The following is a 13,119-nucleotide window of genomic DNA, read 5'->3' as shown; positions in this document are numbered from 1 at the left end:
AAAATGGCTTGTTTTGCTTAGGTTTAGGTTGTATGCTGGTATTTCCGCTTCCGGTGTGGGAAGATGGCGGCGCACATTCACGTTTGCAGCGGCCTCACCCAGTTCCGTCCATGCAGTGTCTTTGTCCACGTCTGTGTCTGAGTTTGTCTTCATTTGAGGGCCGGGAGAGCTGGCGCTGGATCGGCTGGGAGAGCTTGGTCTGCTGCGTCTTGTGGGCCCAGGGACCACGGCCCTGCCTGGAGCTGTGACCGAAGAGGAAACACCGAGGGCGGTCTGACAGGACGCGGAAGCGGGGCAGGCTAAGTTCCGATAACAGACCAGCAGTTCCGATAACACCGAGGGCGGTCTGGCGGCGTCCTCGCCTAACCCTGACTGTGTTTTTATTGTCGTTGTGTGGAGTGCGGGCAGGTGTGTCGAAGGTGTCTGGCTGGGAAAGCTGGCGTTTGATTGGCTGAGGGTTGACCGGAGCTGCGCCCGAAGAGGAAACACCGAGGGCGGTCGGACAGGACGTGAAGCGGGGCAGGCTAAGCTAACTGCTAGCCCGTGCAGACCGGCAGTTCCTACAGTCATCCTGGCTGGCCTTCGTTCTCCTGGACAGTGGAATTTTCTTTTTGTTTAGTTTAGATATATTTTCTAGGTTGGATATGTGTGTTCTTGTAGTTTTTGGATGTGTTTCTGTCTTTGTGTCGCACTGCTGTGGGCTGGGAGAAACGTTATGTCGTTTCATTTCATGTGTGCAAGTGTATGAAATGAAACGCCAAATAAAGTGTTTCTGATTCTGATGTATGTTTGTATGTATGTATGTGTGTGTGTGTGTGTGTGAGCCTGTGTCCAATCTCTGTTTGGATGTACATGCATTTAAATTTGATGAGCATGCATAATCATGTATGTATGCATGTATACACTGTGAAGAAGTAAGCATGCTTTGTGTGTTGGTGTCTCTGCATGTACATTACATGTTCGTGTGTGTACTTAAGTGTGTGTATGTATTTTCGTGCTATTTTTGTATATGTTTGCAAAATGTGTGTGTATGAGTGTGTGTGTGTGTGTGTGTGTGTACTGTACCTCCAGTATGGTTTCTCAGAATGGTAACACATCTCCACTGCTCCACATTGGCCAGTTTACTGCTGGAACCAAAAACTGTGCTGGGACCAATAAACCTGCACAGGACACATGCACATACAGAAACAAACCGGCGAGTTATTTACTACACTACAACTCCACTATCCCTGCTAATATCAAGTGGTCATGTTATGATGTGAGAAAGCTTTACTATCACACATAATACCTTCTAATTTCCAAAATTGAAAATTTTGATTTTTATTCTAAAACTTTCTTTCTTTCTTGAGCCCTTTTTGATGGGACTTTTTATTTTTTGGATCCCCCCCCCCCTTTTCTCCTCAGTTGTACTCGGCCAATTGCCCCACTCTTCCGAGTCGTTCCGGTTGCTGCTTCACACCCCTGCCGATCCGGGGAGGGCTGTAGACTACCACATGCCTCCTCCCATACATGTGGAGTCACCAGCCGCTTCTTTTCACCTGACAGTGAGGAGTTTCACCAGGGGGACGTAGCGCGTGGGAGGATCACGCTATTACCTCCAGCTCCCCTCCCCCCCGAACAGGCACCCCAACCAACCAGAGGAGGCGCTATTGCAGCGACCAGGACACATACCCACATCCGGCTTCCCACCTGCAGACACGGCCAATTGTGTCTGTAGAGACGCCTGACCAAGCCGGAGGTAACACGGGGATTCGAACCGGCGATCCCCGTGTTGGTAGGCAACAGAATAGACCACCACACTACCCGGATGCATCTGAAGTTCAATCTTACAGTACAACAGATTCAGGGAAATACAAGAGACTCATAATTGGGGGAACTAATTAAGGGTCAGTATCTCAATAACCGTTTATACTGTGTGTGTGTGCATGCGTGCATGTGTGTGTGTGTGTTACATACGCGGCTCTCCTCCACACCATGACCAGTTTGTCGTCTCCTCCTGACGCCAGGTACAAGCCGTTGTTTGACCAGCGTACACAGTTTACGCACGCTGCAGAGAATCAACAGCTTTAGCAAATCACATGACTTATATCACGAATCTGGTTCCTGGACTTCGCTGAGTCTTCAGTCGGCTCTGCAGCCAGGGTCTGCCTTTATGTTGCTTTATCTGCTATTTTACCCACGGGTTCTCCAGTACTTCATGTTATCAAGCCATCCAATATCCAAACCACTTATCCCACTGGGGTCGTGGGGATGCTGGAGCCTATCCCAGCAGTCACTGGGTGGCAGGGGGGGGAGACACCCTGGACAGGCCGCCAGACCATCACAGGGCCAACACATTCACACCTAGGGACAATTTAGTATGGCTGATTCATGTCTTCGGACTGTGGGAGGAAACCGGAGCCCCCGGAGGAACCCCATGCAGACACAGGCAGAACATGCAAACTCCACACAGAGGACGACCCGGGACGACCCCCAAGGTTGGACTACCGCGGGGGTTCGAACCCAGGACCTTCTTGCTGTGAGGCGACCGCGCTAACCGCTGCGCCACCGTGCCGCCCCTAAAGGGCCTGAACCGGATTCGAACCCAGGCCACCGCGGTAAGGACTCAGCCTCATGTGGTACGCGCTCTACCAGGTGAGCCACCAGGGCGCCGGTATTGAGCCAAACAGTCAAATTTCCAAAAAGCACAAAACACAAGATGAAGAGAAGTCTCTATTCTTCCCCACCAGTAGATGAAGTTTGTCTTGTTTGTTGCACAGTGATCACACGTTAGAGAGAAATACTCCAGTCAGTCAGTCAGTCAGTGCACCATGAATTGTTCATAAAAAAGTGTATACCACCTCCCTGTACTTCATGTTATATTGAAGGGTTAAATAAAGCTTCTTTGCTTAACTTTTACTCAATAACAAAATGCTGCCTGTGCATGGACCGTCTGTCTCAGCCTCACCCTGTTTCACGCTCGTTCCATTTCATCACCCGTCTGTTCAAATCCCGGATCATCGGGACACCATAGTTACTTCAATTTCTATTATTTTATCTCATTTCAATAGTTTCTTCCCCCCCCCCCTTTTCTCCTCAATTGTACTTGGCCAGTTACCCCACTCTTCCGAGCCGTCCCGGTCTCTGCTCCACCCCCTCTGCTGAGCCGGGGACGGCTGCAGACTACCACATACCTCCTCCCATACATGTGGAGTCACCAGCCGCTTCTTTTCACCTGACAGTGAGGAGTTTCCCCAGGGGGACGTAGCATGTGGGAGGATCACACTATTTCCCCCGGTTCCCCCTCCCCAAGAACAGGCGCCCCAACTGACCAGAGGAGGTGCTAGTACAGCGACCAGGACACATACCCACATCCGGCTTCCCACCCACAGACACAGCCGATTGTGTCTGTAGGGACGCCCGACCAAGCCGGAGGTAACACGGGGATTCGAACCGCCTTCCCCATGTTGGTAGGCAACGGAATAGACGGCTATGCTACCCGGACGCCCCGTATCGTTTATAAGGGTGGGGAACCTGCAGTCAGCGGTCACTTAGATGAGTGATGACATGTATCTGTCAGTAAACGTTGTGTCAAGATGAAGTGATTCAACCCTCCTCTGGTATGCACCCTGCCATTTTTCCTGGCAAAGTCCTACCAAATACCACTGATGTGTTCATGATTTGTATATTTGTGAATCAGCCATCGTCTGAAATGCACTGGTGATAAAAAGCAACAAAACAGACATTTGTTTGCGTGTTAAGTCTTCTGGGTTATGGGTACAACAAATCACCCGAACTTCCTTACGTTTAACACAACAGGATTAAAAGCCTTCAATCAATTCAAAAGTGTTCGGATTACCGAGGTGATTGTCCATCTGGCAAAGCATCTTGGGAATGTTTTCATTTTTCTCATCCTCCTCTCTAAGGACAGGTGCCATATTCCAGATCATCACCTTACCAGAATCCTCTCCTGAGAAGAAAAACACCAAAAAATCATCAGTGTTTGACATATCAAGACCTTTCTTTTTACTCAGATATGATACAGTCTAGAGATCTTTGCGTAGTAAACTAGGTGGAAGGTGGGGTTCAAGCTCAGCCTATCCAGGGAACACGTGGCTTCCCCTAAGGTGCCTAAAAAACTTCATCATCATCCTGTTTAATACTGCTTCCTATGATGAATCCTGGTAATAATCTTTCCAGGTTAAACAATGGGCAAAGTATTTCTCAAAAACTTAACCGCTAAATCCCCACACAAATCCCAGTCCAGGACCAGTACACATTTCATGGACAATGAGACGATCATGGTGTCGATGGTACCAGTGAGAACCCATCCATTCCATCCATCCATTATCCAAGCTGCTTATCCCAATCGGGGTCGCGGGATGCTGGAGCCTATTCCCAGCAGTCACTGGGCAGCAGGCGGGAATGGGGAGACACCCTGGACAGGCCACCAATCCACCCCAGGGCTGACATATTCACACCTAGGGACAATTTAGTATGGCCGATTCACCTGACCTACATGTCTTTGGACTGTGGGAGGAAACCGGAGCCCCCGGAGGGAACCCACGCAGATACGGGGAGAACATGCAAACTCCGCACAGAGGACGACCCGGGATGGGACAACCCCAGGGTTTGAACCGAGGACCTTCTTACAGTGAGGCCACCGCGCTAATCACTGCGGCACCGCGCCACCCATAGTATATATATTAAGATAGATGTCGGAAAAAAAACTTTAACACATAGCAGAACAAGCTTGTTTTGTGCATTATGCATTCATCAGCTGCCAATGTGGTTTAACCACATTGGCAGCTGAAACAGGCTTGTTCTGTCTCATAAAGAATTTACTTGAATCGCTGGATTATATATATACATATATCTTTCTTAAAACAAATATGCAGGCTACCAGAGGATGAATGTAGATCTTTGTGACAAGAGGGAACGCTTAAAGGGTTTTTTTGGGGGGAGTTGTTCTTATCCGATGCGAGGGTCTAAGGACAGGATGTTGTGTTGCTGTAAAGCCCCTTGAGACAAATTTGTAATTTGTGATATTGGGCGATACAGATAAAACTGACTTGACTTGACTTATGCGAAATGAAATTGTTCTTCTGTGAAGCATTTCCGCTTGTGCCCACAGGGGGGGCAACAAAGTCAACAAAAATCCCAAACTCCTCATAGCAGCTTTAAAAATCACACAGCCCGGAGTCCGCGGTGGTGTAGCGGTCTAAGCATCGGCTTTGTGTCGATGCAGTTGCCCACTGGGGTCCGGGGTTCGCGCTCCGGTCTCGTCAGATCCGACTATGGCCGGACTCGATGAAGCAGCAATCATTGGCAACACTGTCTTCGGGAGGGGGGCAGAGTCGGCTTGTGTTCCTCACATGAATGCGTCCCTGTGTGTGTCGGAAAAAGCAGTGGTTCGGCCTGGATTCGCCTTGTCACGGAAGTGGCGAGGCGTCTCCTTCGAGACTGCAGGCCGGAGAGATGCAGTTGGCGAACGCATGCAGTACGAGGGTGGGTGTTTGAAATAAAATAGGGATTGATTGGCCACTAAATTGTGAGAAAAAGGGAAAATCAGAAATAAATTTAAAAATCACACAGCCTGAATGGGACCGATGAGCAATTTTCCATTTGCACCTCATTACATACATCATTCACATCTGTGATTGCATACACAGTGTATCAGTGAGAACCCAAAAACAGTAAACGTCTTGATGCATGCTCAATAACCCAGGTATGAATATGAAAGAAGGTTGAATCAGTTCATCTGGACACAACGTTTACTGACAGATACGTTTCTTCTCTCATCTAAGTGACCTCTTCAGTCTCAGCTGACTGCACTTTTCCCCACCCTTATAAGCAACACAGGGGCATAATAACCGAAACCAGGACGTGGTCAGATTGCCTAAGGAATTATTAGCCAATCTGACCGCGTCCTGTCCAGTAAAATCACTGTAATGCCCTCAGGCCGGCGCTATAGAGCGCCCCCAAGGGAAACGAATCGCTATACTAAGTCCCACATTCCTTCTTCTATCAGGCTGTTAAATGCTGGGAGTGGTCATTTTAAATGAACGCTTTATATTGTTTTAAACCACAACAGTTGGTTTACACCTTGTTTGTTTTTCACATGGCTTGTGGGCCTGTACGTTCATTGAATGTAACGTGCAATGCATCTTAGGATGCTTCAATTACTTATTTATTGTATTCTTTTAACCTATGTGAATTTTTACCCTTCGCCTGCTCCTCACGTGAGTCTGCATGCAAGGCCACACGAGGGCAACGGTGTGCATCTCTTGCCCATGTACTGATCTGTCTGTTGTCTCTGACATACTGATGATTGCCACTTGTCTGTGAGTTTGTGTATGGTCTGGGTAGATTGTAAAACTGAATTGCCCTTCTGCGATAAATAAAGTCTGAATCTGAATGTGATACCAACGACCAGTTAAATATGCAAATATGGGCATGACCGTTAACTAGAGCTTCAACGGCCATGTGTACTATTCACAGAGGATTTGGGAACCTTTGCAATCCAATCACAGCATTTTAAGATGGTGACAGATGTACTCGAGATGAACGCCATCTTACAACGCTGTGATTGCAAAGGTTCTCAAATCCTCTGTGAATAGTACACATGGCTGTTGAAGCTCTAGTTAACGGTCACGCCCATACTTCATATGAAACTGGTCGTTGGTTTTGGTTGTTATGCCACTGTGTTGTTGATAAGGGTGGGGACACCTGCCGTCAGGTGAGACTGAAGATGTCGCTTAGAGCCCAGACACACCAAACCGACTAGCAGCGACGAAGGCCGACTGTTGCGTTGCCTCACATTGGCTGCTGTCTGGGTCAAAAAGTAGCACTTGAACACACCACAAAGACTACAGTCAATGGCCAGCTAGCATGTATGTTCTGCACAGCCAATCAGAGTGATTGCTCTCACTGATGGGCTCCACCAATTCAACATGCTGAATCGGCCGAAAAGCTGCCGACAGGGGTCCGACTGGTGCCGACGGTACGGGACACACCGCAAAAACTAGGGTCACAGACGCTCACCGACGGCCCGACATTGGCCGACGGTTGCCAGGGCCCTTAGATGAGTGATGAAACGTATCCGTCAGTAAACGTTGTGTCCAGATGAACCGATTCAACCTTCTTTGACAATAAACCTAAAGCATTTTTCTGAGCTGGTGTGTTTGTGTCAAGCTTACCCTGCCCGCCAGTAGCAAACTTCGTCCCATCTGGGTGGATGTCCACTGAAAATATTGGCTTACCTAGAAAAAAGAAATAAACAAAAGGAAAAAATAAAATGTATTCCTCACCTTAACATGAATAATATTGCTCTGTACGCATCTGTATCAGACATTTGTGGGATTAGTTTGATGGTGCGATGAAAGATAATTAGAAAGAGAAAAAAGTCATCCACTTTTAAAATATGGTCAAATGTGAGAAAGAAGTTGAGACTCCCTATGTCAATATCTAGAGCAGCGGTGGCTAACCATGTGCTATGGAGAGCCATGTGTGGAGTCCGGCTGGAATGAAAACCTGCATACACATGGCTCTCCATGGCACATGGTTAGCCACCCCTGGAATAAACTATGTACTCCACCATCCAATATAGAACATTTCTTTATGTTAACTACTAGAAGAACCCTGCTACAATGTAGCGGTTTGGTTATCCACCCGTCTAAATCTCCCTCCTCTTCATCCTGCCAGCTAACCGCCTTCCCCCTGCCCCTAACCCCCCTCCCACTCCAACTCCCTCCCCCAAATGCTCAGAATCATCTGAAATGCTGAGAAAAGTGGTTTTTAGCTATTTTTAGAAAATGCATATTTTGCATAATTATGCATAATTATTATAATTATTTTAATTTTCTATTTTCTGGTCCTCTCTGGAACAATACCTACCACCTCCAAAAAAATAGGATCATAAGTGCATTTTTGCAAAAATGCATATATTTTGCATAATGCCAAAACATTTCTAAGTCCCAGAATTTTTTTTTATATAGGTGAAAAAATCAGAGATGCTCAGAATCATCTGAAATGCCGAGAAAGGTGGTTTTTAGCCATTTTTAGAAAAACGCATATTTTGCATATTTATGCATAATTTTAATTTTCTGGGATTTTTCCCTTACTCTCTGAGACAATACCTACCACCTCCAAAAAGAATTAGGATCATAAATGCTTTAGTTTTCGGTCCCGCTATCTACACTAACTAACACCACACACACACACACACACACATTACGAAAATATATGAGTAGATTAAAAAGAAGATTATATCGCACATACATAGGCTATTACAAGACGAGTTAATGGATAGCAGTCTGGATATCAAGGAAAAACAGGAATCGGAGATGAACACCATAATATCAGATAAAAACTGGGAATTATCATGCAGAGAGGGACATAAAATAACAAATGGCCCCATTTGGAAAGAATCTGACTGGAAAGTTAAGATGAGATTTTTCAGGACCCCTCTTGTCATATCAAAATTTGGTGTCACCTCGGATCAGTGCTGGAGGGGCTGTGGCCTGATAGGAGACCATACACACATATTTTGGGACCGTCCAAAACTATCAGAATATTGGCAAAATATACAAAATGAAATTAAAAAATGTTCAGATATAGAACTGCCCTTACAACCATCTTGCTATTTATTAGGACTATTACCAGAAGATGCAGAAGACAAAAATCACACATCACTATTGAGGGTCCTTCGTCTAACTGCTAAGAAGATGATCAGTGTCCTGGCTGAGGACGCCCCCCCCCCTCCACGCTAACACAACAGAGGGAGCAGGATAAGGATATTCATTACATGGATTACAATTAAAAACACATATTTTTGACTAAGTGGTCCCCAATTATTTCATATTTTCTCAACTGATCTGAAATCAGACTTAGTGACAGAATTCTTCTGGATCTCTTTTCTCCTCATTTAAATGTGAACATCATGTGTCTTTTTTTTCTTATATAATGTATATTTATTTACCTGTTATCTGTGTTCATGGTCAAATAATAACACTACTTATTCCTGTTTCCTTTTTCTTTGTTGAGAATGGGAACAATATATGGACATTGAGAGGATGCCAATATCCATGGACTGCTTGGTAAAACTACTATGTATGTGTTGTGTATTTGAACTGTACTGTGTAACTGCACCTGATAAATGTAAATTAAAAAAAGAGAGAAAAAGTAACCATGGCACTTAAACAGTGACATCAGTTTTAGGTGGAAAAATCCATAAGGCCTTCTGCAACACTGACTACATTTCACAGTGCAACTCAAGAGGATGTAATTTGTCTGTTCATGTTTTTTTTTTTTTTTTAAGTAGCACCATGAAGACATCAGATATAATCCTGCAAGTCAAATGAACAAACCAGCGACTGCTCTTAAGTCTCTGGTAAGACAAGATCTCCATGGAGATGTGCCACGCTGGTCAGAATAATAAACAAGAGCGTCGTAAAGCTGAACGCAGCTGGCGGAAAACAAATCTTACTTTTCATTATGACATCTACAAAGAGAGACTGCGCATTTATCATTTGGAACTGAAAAATGCAAGGCGGTCCTACTCCTCTGACATCACTGCCAAAAAAACAAAATCAAATAAATAACGTATGTGCCTTGTTTGCTACTGTTGATGGGCTAACAAACCGCGCTGTGGCAGCAGCCTCTGAATTTCTATCTACCAGGGCCTGCAATGAATTTGCCTCCTTCTTCAATGACAAAATTCAGAAAATCAGACTGGCAGTCAGTGCCTCCGTACTCGGTACAGGGCACGTGTTGTCCCTGTGTCCACCTACAATCAATTCAAATTAGCATGACACAATTTGATCCCATCAACCATAAAAAAGTTGGAGGACATTATACATCTGAAATCCTCCTCCTGCTGCCCTGATATTCTGCAAGAGACTTTTTCAAAAAGGTTTCTAATTGCATGTCCTCGGATCGTCTACAAATTGTCAACACACCTCTTCTCTCAGGTCTCTTCCCACAGGCCCAGAAAACTGCAGTCATCAAGCCACTCTTAAAAAAGAATAATCAAGACACACTTCACTAATGAACAATTATACGCCCATATCAAACCTCATGTTTCTAAATAAAATCATTAAAAAAGCTGTTTTCCAGTAGCTGAACAATTTTCTGGCACTAAACAACAGTTTTGATGTCTTCCGGCCACCACACCACAGCACTGAGACTGCTGTTGTTAAGGTCTTTAATGACATCCGCTTAAACACAGACAATGGCAGAATCTCAGGTCTGGTATTATTGGATCTCAGTGCTGCATTTGACAGTCAACTACAGCATATCACTGGACTGATTGGAAAACTGGGTGGGACTTTTTGGCACAACACTAAAACTGGCTTCAATCCCACTTAAAGGACGGGGACTGCTTTGTGTCTATAGGTAATTACAAAGCTGAGCGTACAACAAATGACCTGTGGGATTCCCCAAGACTCCATTCTGGGGCCGCTTCTGTTTAACATCTGTATGGTCAGGTGACTAATAAAACAAGCAATCTACTATGTTCCCACTATTTCAGACTACGGGGGGGGGGGGACCCAAAATATGTTGTGGGGAGGCCTGGCCTGAGTGGCTAAAATGTTGGGGCAGACTCAAAACTGTTTCTATATAACAAAAGTGATTTATTTACAGGGTGCAGCTACATATAAAATGAAAGAAGGAACAAAGCAAATGAACGAAGTTAACAGTTAACTCAACAAAACTCAACTCCCAACAACTAATTATGCAGATGACACATATTAACATAACCATATCACCAGGGGACTTGATTATAATCCCATACAAACACTAAGCAAGTGCGTTGAACAAATCAATGATTGGATGTGTCAGAATTTTCTTATAAAAAAAGATAAAACTGAAGTAACTGTCTTTGGAGCCAAGGAAGAACGATTAAAAGTCAGCGCACAGTTACAATTGGTAATGTTAAAAACCACAAACCAGGCCAGATCTTGGTGTAGTATGGACTCAGACCTGAATTTATATAGCCACATTAAGCCAAGTACAAAGTCAACCTATCACCTGGAAAATATATCAAGAATTAAACGATTCATGTCTCAGCAGGATTGATCAAACAGCTGCAGCTGATTCAGAATGCTGCTGCTCGACTCCTTACTAAGACCAAAAAAGAGGATCAAATTAAGTTTTTTTTAAATTAAGTTTCCTTTATTAATCCCCTTGGGGAAATTCTGTTACTGCAAATTAACCCATCCTAGCTGTGATCTGTGTAGCTAGGAGCAGTGGGCTGCCACCGTGATGCTGCACCCAGCGACCAACTCCAGTTCTTTACCCATTGCCTTGGTCAGGGGCACAGACAGGAGTATAAACCCTAACATGCATGTTTCTTTTGATGGTGGGGGAAACCGGGGCACCCGGAGAAAACCCACCGCAGACACAGGGAGAACATGCAAACTCCACGCAAAGGACGACCTGGGATGATTGTCCATGTTGGACAACCCCGGGGTTCGAACCCAGGACCTTCTTTCTGTGAGGCGACAGGGCTAACCACAGGGCCACCATGCCGCCCAGAACATCACTCCTGTTCTGAGGTAAAACACTGGTTTCCTGTCCATCAAAGAATTGATTTTAAAACCCTGTTCTTGGTTTATAAAGCACTGAATGGTTTAGGGCCAAACTACATTTCTGATCTTCTGCTACACTATGAACCATCCAGACCTCTCAGATCATCTGGGGCAGGTCTGCTTTCTGTCCCCCAAAGTCAATACTAAACATGGAGAGGCAGCTTTCAGTTTTTATGCGCCACATATCTGGAACAAACTCCCAGAAAACTGCAGGTCCACTGCAACTCCGTTCTTTTAAATCGAGGCTGAGGTCTTCCCTGTTTGCCTCTGCAAACGATTAAATACATATTGAACCTTCTGACTATCATCTTACACTGCACTGTAACTTTCACCCTTTTTATTTATTTGAAATGTCTTTTATTGCCTTCATTTGCTTTTCTTAATGCCTTTTGTGTTTTAAGTAATGCACTATGAATTGCATTGATGCTGAAACGTGCTATACAAATAAATGTGCCTTGCCTCAAGAGAATGTAGGAAGTAGGAAGCTTTGCAGGTACGAGTAAAATTGAAATTATTGCCTAAAACGTTTAAATGCTTAGATGGCCCGATGCTGTATTGCATCGCCAAGTGACAGGTTGTCTCTGGCCCAAGAGCTGGTTTGCTTTAACATGAACATTAGTTAAAGTTAACAAACAGCAGCCTTCCTCGATAAACAGCAAAGAGCAAGTTAAAAGTGGGTTAATATGACAGACACAGCTGGCTCTGGCTAACTGTTAGGGAAAGAAATGCAATCTGTGGTTTCAAAAAATCAAAAAAATCAAACACAACCCGAATTACACAACAGTTTCCAATTAAAATCAGAAAGCCTGGTGAAATGGTGCGTGTGGCTGATTAGGCTACACAGGCCTGCGGGGGGGGGGGGGGCAAGTCATGCACAAGTGGCAACCAGCACCACATCACTTCATCGATTTTACCCCCCAGCAACTACAAAAGCCCAACTTTCACCGAAGACGAATTCGCAGCATTATTCCTGGCTGGGCAGCAGAGGAAGACGTGCGGCGAAAAGGTTCCGAACCGGAGTCGAACCACCGAAACGCGTTGATCGGGCCCCGAACTAAAGCCCAACTTGACCAGTAGATTCCTGCACATTAAGGTCAACCCCCCCCCACCCCCACAAACAAAAAGTAGATTCCTGCACAGTCCACAACAGTCAAACCACCCCCGCACAACAAGAGCCCAACTCGGCCCCAGCAGATCCCCGCACAGCGGAAACCCTCTCACCATTGTGGTTGACCCAGCTCGGCTTCAGGAGCTTCATTTTCCGACCCGGTTTTTATGGTCGGCGTGTTGAACGGCGATTCGAGGCGAAACCTCCTCCTCCTTCTCCTCCTCCTCCTCCTCCCCGCGCTCCGCTCAGATATCGCCGGGTGAGAATCCCACCTCCTCCTCCCTCCCTCCCTTTGTCTCAAACTCCGTCCGTTTTACTTTGTTTTATTTAATTCAACTCCATTTCCCCCCGCGTCGCCGAGCCTCCAGCAGAGCCCGGACACCACCGGCGGTGACACAGGAAGCGTCCGGGTTCATTTTCACTCCCCCGGAAAGCGGGTGC

At 45.6% G+C, this 13,119-nt stretch overlaps 1 protein-coding gene across 1 annotated transcript in view; it reads right to left on the bottom strand.

The window, feature by feature from the left end:
• The window catches only part of LOC130117320 (protein HIRA), a 39,887-nt gene extending 26,768 nt beyond the window's left edge, over window positions 1–13,119 (bottom strand). Inside the window, exons 1-5 of the mRNA XM_056285534.1 lie at window positions 12,792–13,119; window positions 7,179–7,241; window positions 3,839–3,949; window positions 1,957–2,047; window positions 1,066–1,160 (exon numbers count right to left, since the gene is read on the bottom strand). Coding sequence (XP_056141509.1) covers window positions 1,066–1,160; window positions 1,957–2,047; window positions 3,839–3,949; window positions 7,179–7,241; window positions 12,792–12,828 — 397 coding nt within the window. The 5' untranslated portion in view covers window positions 12,829–13,119. The remainder of the gene's footprint in view (window positions 1–1,065; window positions 1,161–1,956; window positions 2,048–3,838; window positions 3,950–7,178; window positions 7,242–12,791) is intronic.

Source organism: Lampris incognitus, chromosome 1 (genome assembly GCF_029633865.1).
Source record: "Lampris incognitus isolate fLamInc1 chromosome 1, fLamInc1.hap2, whole genome shotgun sequence".
NCBI classification, from domain to species: domain Eukaryota; kingdom Metazoa; phylum Chordata; class Actinopteri; order Lampriformes; family Lampridae; genus Lampris; species Lampris incognitus.
This window is presented reverse-complemented; position numbering and strand designations above follow the sequence as displayed.